The 7,704-nt window shown below is 37.8% G+C and overlaps 1 protein-coding gene across 1 annotated transcript; it reads right to left on the reverse strand.

Moving 5' to 3' along the window:
- Positions 1-781: 781 nt before the first annotated feature.
- Positions 782-1,750, reverse strand: LOC119811581 (olfactory receptor 7E24-like). Its single transcript, XM_038325493.1, has one exon. The coding sequence runs from the start codon at positions 1,688-1,690 to the stop codon at positions 782-784; it is 909 nt and encodes a 302-aa protein (XP_038181421.1). The 5' UTR covers positions 1,691-1,750.
- Between the last annotated feature and the right edge of the window lie 5,954 nt (positions 1,751-7,704).

Consider the following 7,704-nt stretch of genomic DNA (forward strand, 5'->3'; position numbering starts at 1 on the left):
GTATAGACAATTTTAATAGTTTATTTTTATTTTATGTGCATTAGTGTAGGTCTGTGTGAGTGTGTTAGATCTTGGAGTTACAGACAGTTGTAAGCTGTCATGTGGGTGCTGGGAATTGAACCCATATCCACTGGGAGAACAGCCAGTGTTGCTAACAACCGAGCCATCTCTCCAGCCCCAAAGAGTATAGAAAATTTTAGATGAAGTAAATAATTAAAAGATCTACAAAGAGATAAAATAACATAATGATAATTTTAGATCCCTCCCACAAAAGCAGACAAATTGGTTTGGAAATTAGTTTGATCAATTGTACTTCCAAATGAACAACAAATATTGGTAAACATGGTGAGATTGTTGAGAAAACTCAAATGTTGAAATATTTCTGAGAAACTATAAAAATGTAATTCCTTACTTAATGTCATTAGGAAGAATGATATTATTCATGAGATATTTTAACAGCCATGAAGGAAAATATTGGCAGGCATTTAGGACATATAAAAGTTGCAGGAAATAGAATTATTCTACTGAAATTAGATTAACAAGTCAGCTATGTAACATTACAAGAAGCTAAATATATCTCAAAGAGAATTAATTAACCCATGGAAGATTAAAATAGTGAGGAACATATATGTTTATGTTTTAAAGTTACTATAAGCATATTTTTAAACACATTCAATTTGTAACATTTATTAGCATTCGAACTATGTGAAAAAACTGAGGGTGGATATAAATAAATTTTCGATATTAGACTTTTGAGTATATCGTAACTTATTTTCCCAATTTAGGAACAATGTCTGAGATTAAGCTTTCCTTTTATAGAGACTCTCTTCAGAGCACTAACAAAATCTCTGTTCCTCAGGCTATAGATGAAAGGATTCAGCATAGGGGTGACGACAGTGTACATCAATGTGGCCATGATGCCATTGCTGGGAGAGTGTGACACAGCTGAGCCAAGATACTCCCAAATGCCCGTTCCATAAAATAAACAAACAACGGACAGGTGAGACCCACAGGTAGAGAAGACTTTATACTGTCCACTTGATGAAGTGATTTTCATAATGGAGGAAAATATTTTGTAGTAGGTCAAAAAGATTCCTGAGACAGGGAGAAAACCAAATATAGCACCAACAAAATATGTCACTAAATTTTTGGTAAAAGTATCAGAGAAGGAAATATTAAGAACTTGAGAAGGGTGACAAAAGAAATTAGAAATTTCTATGCTGTTAAAGTAAGTAGATTGCAAGATAATCAAATTATGCACCTGGGAGGCAACAAAGCTAATAAAGTAAGATGCCAAAACTAAGAAAACACAGAAATGAGGTTTCATAATGACTGGATAATGCAGGGGCTGACAGATGGCCACATACCTGTCATAGGCCATGGCAGTTAGAAGCATATCATCCATGACTAGAAAGAGTATAAAAAGAGACATCTGTATCATGCAGCCCACACAAGTGATGGCTTCACTGTGTGTTTGAATGTTCACAATCAATTTTGGGATTGTGGTAGAAATAAAACAGATGTCAACAAAGAACAGGTTAGCAAGGAAAAAGTACATAGGTGTATGGAGATGAGCGTCATTAGTAACAGCCAGGATGATCAGTAGGTTCCCAAGCACTGTGACCAGGTACGTGGATAGGAAGACTCCAAAAAGGATGGGCTGTAGGTCTGGATCTTCTGACAGAGTCATGAGGTGGAATTCTGAATCACATGTTATGTTTTGATGCTTTATAATCCTCGGTTGCCTTTTAAAATAGTTGATAAGTAGACACAAATCAGGATTTTAAGAATATATAGATAGTTTCAGTTTGATTATCTGTAAGGCAGTGGTTCACACTATGTTCAGAATATACAATATTTCAGAACTGCAATAATATAACCTCTGAACCTATAGTTATGTTTACCTCATTTAGGTAGCAGAGTTTGTATCATTAAGAAATTCTTTGAAATTTTTGTGACTGTCCATGTCACATGAATGAGGATTTCTAAAGAAGACATAGGTTCTTAGTAAAGTTGTCTGATATTGAACATTACAGGATTACAGAACGTTACTAGTAGTAATCAACATTTGTTTTTTACATTGAAGAAAGTCATGGTTCTATCAATATCCTCTCATCCATGAGCTGCAACAGCATAACACACCTGATCCCATAACTATTAGCATTTGGCGACAAAACAAAACTGCCATTTTAATAGTAATAGTTCCACTAAGTTCCAACAGAGGACATATTTTCTTAAAATTAGAGGCCTAGTGTAAATTGTTTCAGTACTGCTTCAGAAATCTCATGCTTATTAGAATATGTCTAACCTGTCTATCTGTTTCGCCAGTGGAAACAGTAAGAATAAAAGTCACTTTGCTTGCATGCGTGGTAAATAAGGAGTTAAATAAATAATGGTCATTGCAAGAGATTGGAAAAATAAATAATTCCATCGCTATAGAAATCCAAACTTTATAGAGACCACAGTTTAAATGAGCTACAACCTGGAAAGAAATTGGACCATTCATGATTTTCTGTACTAAGCACTACCAACTATAAAAAGAACCTTCTTTGATGTTTTTGGAAACTGAACTGATCCATTACTATATATGTATTCATATTAACCCAGCAACTGTTTGGGCTGTTGATTCTCTAATGGATTACCCTACTCTTATACTCACACTGGCAACAATAAGTAGACTGAGAAAGTTTTAAAAATGCATGAAGTGGGTAAAGGAATGAGATGGGTGTGTGTGAGGAAACTGAATAGTAGGGAAACAGAATGGAATTGATCAAAACACATTGCATGCACACACTAAGCTTTCACCAAAAAATGGAAAGTATACAAGGACAATGGCGATGGGCTTGGATTCTGCGGTGTGGATGGGCTCTGTGTGGGCTTTGTCAGCTTGGCTGATCACCTTCCTGGACCTGGGGGGAGTTGGGAGGACCTTGGACTTAACATAGAGTAGGGAACCCTGATGGCTCCTTGGCCTGGAGAGAGAGGGAGTAGGGGTATGTGTGAAGGGGAGGGGAGGGAAGGGGGAGGAAGAGGGGAGGATATGGAAATTTTCAATAAAAAATGAGAAAAAAAGGAAAGTATAGATTAATATTGTGTTTCCATTTTCTTGCATTGTTCCCTTAATGTCAGTGTCTCCTTTTTCTTTTTCTACTAATCAAAATTCTAATTTTTCAGTAACTGATGAGTGTGGATGTAATTAGATAAATAATGGTTCCTAGATGGCCAGGATATAATCATAATTATGGGCTATTCTAATTCCATAAAATATTTCTGAAAAAATGAAAATGAAGATAGGAGAGGACTATTCTGAAACCCCTGCTACGATGCATGGAAGGACTGTTTCAATGATTGAAACACAATTTATTTTTCTATTATGTCACTCCATCTCTTACAATCATATGAAAGGCCCTTACTTAAGGCACAAAAATAGTTATCGGATCTAAAAACACACGAAACTAAATTGCCATGCCTATTTCTAAAGAATGTTTCATGAAATATTTAAGGAGATTTTGCAAGATCTTACCAGCCCACGAGAATGTATCAAGTATATTCTTTCTGTAAGTCTGATTAGTATCTTAAGTGTTATTATAGTCTCCAGAACTAATAGCTTATCTTTCTTTGAGATTTTTAATTTTTGACATTTTGTACCATAAAAAAGATGTGGAAAACTTCATAGAGGTCCTAAAGTGGTGAAGCAAATTGTGAACAATTGTAATCTTATTGATATTTCTGTAAGCTCTGAGTAGCTTTCTTGCCATGTTGGTGGTGGTGCAAGTCTTTGCCTTCTTTGGAGATCTGAGAAAATATCCAAGCAAAATCGAGTAGAAATCAATGAATCTTTTTCCATAGTAAGAATTCTGTAGTTAGTTTAGTCTTTTTTTTTTTATTTTTCGAGACAGGGTTTCTCTGTGGTTTTGGAGCCTGTCCTGGAACTAGCTCTTGTAGACCAGGCTGGTCTCGAACTCACAGAGATCCGCCTGCCTCTGCCTCCCGAGTGCTAGGATTAAAGGCGTGCGCCACCACGGCCCGGCGTTAGTTTAGTCTTAAAGGGACCTGAAAATATTCCCCTGGTATAAGATCCTGTTTTCAAAAAGAGACAAGCTAGTGTGAACATTTTTTATTTATTTTTATTTTTAAAAAAGTACTCCAGAGAGGACAGTGCCAATATAAAGCAGTCTCAGTTATGAGGACTGTAATTAAATTATTTCTTAACACACCTGGCATAGTTAAAATATTATAGTCCTTTATGTCCTATAAATCCATTGTAATGTGTTTACTTTTCATTACTGGAAAATTATACCCATGGAATGAAGAACAAGTATATAGCTTATCACTTGTCTTAACGTCCAATAGAAAATGATGTTAAGATGATTCTATTCTGCTTACAGGATCATTTATACTGCTTTACAGTTCAGAAAAATCTTATTTTCTTTTGCTGTTGGTTAAACATTTAGGTAAAGTAGAATATTGTAGGCTAAATAGAATTTTTGAGTAAGTTTTCTTTTACCTCACCACAACTAAGAACAATAACATAAAAGTGCTCATAACTGGAGTTTAATGATGACAAATTGATAATTCTCATATTTCTACCAACACAAAAATCTCCCTCTGAACTTACTGAGTCAGAATTCTTCCTTGCTGGAACATCACAATTATGTGCAGATAAGAAGCGCTCTCTCTTTTCTCTGTGCAATGAGTAGTCAATCTCTGTCCTAAATATGAATATGATTACAAAGAGGCACTTCTCAGTGCAGAAGGCTGCTGTGGCTGAAGAGACATGGATATTCATAACTAACTGAGCTACTGAGCAGAATGACTAGCAAAGCTGGTTATTGTCTTTCTGTTGCCCATAAAATCTCACTTACAGAGCTCATTACTCAAATTGGTCAGTGTTCTTCCAGTCTCTAGGGAGTGGCTATAATTAATGGAGGAAGAAGAAAGGAGAAAATATTTTTCTGTACAAAGGCTTTGAATTATTCCTTAATTTGGGTGGTAATAACTCATTTTATATATCATATCATTATATATAACACATTATATATACTATATCATTATCTATATCATTATATGTATATATCCACATATATAAACATGTACTTGAAAGTCTCACTTGATATTATTATATTTCAGTAGGATAAACCTATTTTAAACACTTAGCACTTTCACTACATCAGAGACTCACTTTAATGACATAAATCACATTTTAACTTCTTTGAAGCAATTAATGTCACACAACTCCAGAAACAGTCTATTTGTTTTCCAAATGGAAAATATATACTCTCTAAGTTTAGAATCTACATTGTATCTACTATCCATGATATATCATAAGCATGATAATTTTGGAAAGAATGCTGAAAGAGTAAATTTTGAACGGCTCGTCATGGAGTTGCTTCCACAAAAAAACTGAACTTTTGAAGTCACTGTGTTTCACTAAGAGTCAAATGCACTGGTCAGTGAAAGCCAGAACATTTCATAGACAGTATGTTCTATGCATTTGATCCTTTAAAAGCTTTAGACACACATGAGTCAGCTTACAAAACATGTTTCTAGAAACAAAAATCAAGATCAACATAGGAAGACTGGTTTAAAAAAACATACACGAGCTGTTGAATTACAACAGTGCAGTGTTTTTGGTGACAAAATATATAGGAGAATCAAATCATTCAGAAGTAACAAGTATTCAAAATCAACAAATTTTGTGAAAGTCTGTATAAAATAACACTTGGGATAGAAACATTACCAAATATTCATATACTCAATGAGTTTTCAGGACAATAATATTTGATACTCATGAAGCACTTTTTGAATATCAGAAACTATTTTTTTTTCCTCATGGTTTATTTTTTTTTTATATTTAAAAAATTTCCATCTCCTTCCCTCCTCCTCCCCCTTCCCTCCCCTCCTTCTCCCCCTTCCCTCCCCTCCCCTCCACCCAAACCTCCCCTCCCTCCCTCTCAAGGCCAAGGAGCCATCAGGGTTCCCCACTCTATGCTAAGATCAGGGTCCTCCCAACTCCCCCCTGGACCAGGATGGTGATCGACCAAGCTGAGAAGGCTCCCACAGAGCCCGTCCATGCAGAAGACTCAGAGCCCAGAGCCATTGTCCTTTGCTTCTCAGTCAGCCCCCGCTGTTGGCCACATTCAGAGAGACGGGTTTGGTTGCATGATCCATCAGTCCCATTCCAACTGGAGTTGGTGATCTCCCATTAGTTCTGTCCCACCGTCTCCATGAGTGAACGCACCCCTCTCGTTCCTGACTTTCTCCCTCATGTTCTCGCTCCTTCTGCTCCTCATCAGGACCTTGGGAGCTCAGTCCAGTGCTCCAATGTGGGGCTCAGTCACCTTCCCCATCTGTCGCCAGCTGGAGGTTCCCTCCCGGTCCTGACTTTCTTTCTCATGTTCTCTCTCCTTCTGCTCCTCATCAGGACCTTGGGAGCTCAGTCCGGTGCTCCAATGTGGGGCTCTGTCATTTTCTTCATCTATCGTCAGGTGGAGGTTCTATGGTGATATGCAAGAAATTCATCAGTATGGCTATAGGAACTGGCCTTTTCAGGCTCCCTCTCCTCAGCTGCCCAAGGAACTAACTGGGGGCGTCTCCCTGGAAACCTGGGAACCCCTCTAGGGTCAAGTCTCTTGACAACCCTCAGGTAGCTCTTTAAATTAAGATATATGCTTCCCTGCTCCCATAACCACCCTTCCTATATCCCAAGCACCCCATTCCTCCGAGCTCCCCCCGTTCTCCCCTTCACACTTTTCTCTCCCCATCTTCCCTTGGCCCAGTCTTGCCCAACCCTCAAGTTCCCAATTTTGCCTGGCGATCGTGTCTACTTCCAATATCCAGGAGGATTACTATATCTTTTTTGGGGAGTTAACCTTCTTATTATCTTCTCAAGGATCCCAAATTTATAGGCTCGATGTCCTTTAATTATGGCTAGAAACCGATTATGAGTGAGTACATCCCATGTTCATCTTTTTGGGTCTGGGTTACCTCACTCAGAATAGTGTTTTCTATTTCCATCCATTTGCCTACAAAATTCAAGATGTCATTGTTTTTTACCGCTGAGTAGTATTCTAGCATGTATATATTCCACAGTTTCTTCATCCATTCTTCCACTGAAGGGCATCTAGGTTGTTTCCAGGATCTGGCTATTACAAATAATGCTGCTATGAACATAGATGAGCATATGCTTTTGTTGTATGATTGGGCATCTCTTGGGTAGATTCCCAATAGTGGAATTGCTGGGTCCTGGGGTAGGTTGATCCCGAATTTCCTGAGAAACCGCCACACTGCTTTCCAAAGTGGTTGCACAAGTGTGCATTCCCACCAGCAATGGATGAGTGTACCCCTTACCCCACAACCTCTCCAGCAAAGGTTATTATTGGTGTTTTGGATTTTAGCCAATCTGACAGGTGTAAGGTGATATCTCAAAGTTGTTTTGATTTGCATTTCCCTGATAGCTAGGGAGGTTGAGCATGACCTTAAGTGTCTTTTGGCCATTCGAAGTTCTTCTGTTGAGAATTCTCTGTTCAGTTCAGCGCCCCATTTTTTAATTGGGTTAATTGGCATTTTACCGTCTAGTCTCTTGAGTTCCTTATATATTTTAGAGATCAGACCTTTGTCAGTTGCAGGGTTGGTGAAGATCTTTTCCCAGTCAGTAGGCTGCCTTTGTGTCTTAGTGACAATGTCCTTTGCTTTACAGAAGCT

Source organism: Arvicola amphibius, chromosome 4 (genome assembly GCF_903992535.2).
Source record: "Arvicola amphibius chromosome 4, mArvAmp1.2, whole genome shotgun sequence".
In the NCBI taxonomy this organism is placed as follows: domain Eukaryota; kingdom Metazoa; phylum Chordata; class Mammalia; order Rodentia; family Cricetidae; genus Arvicola; species Arvicola amphibius.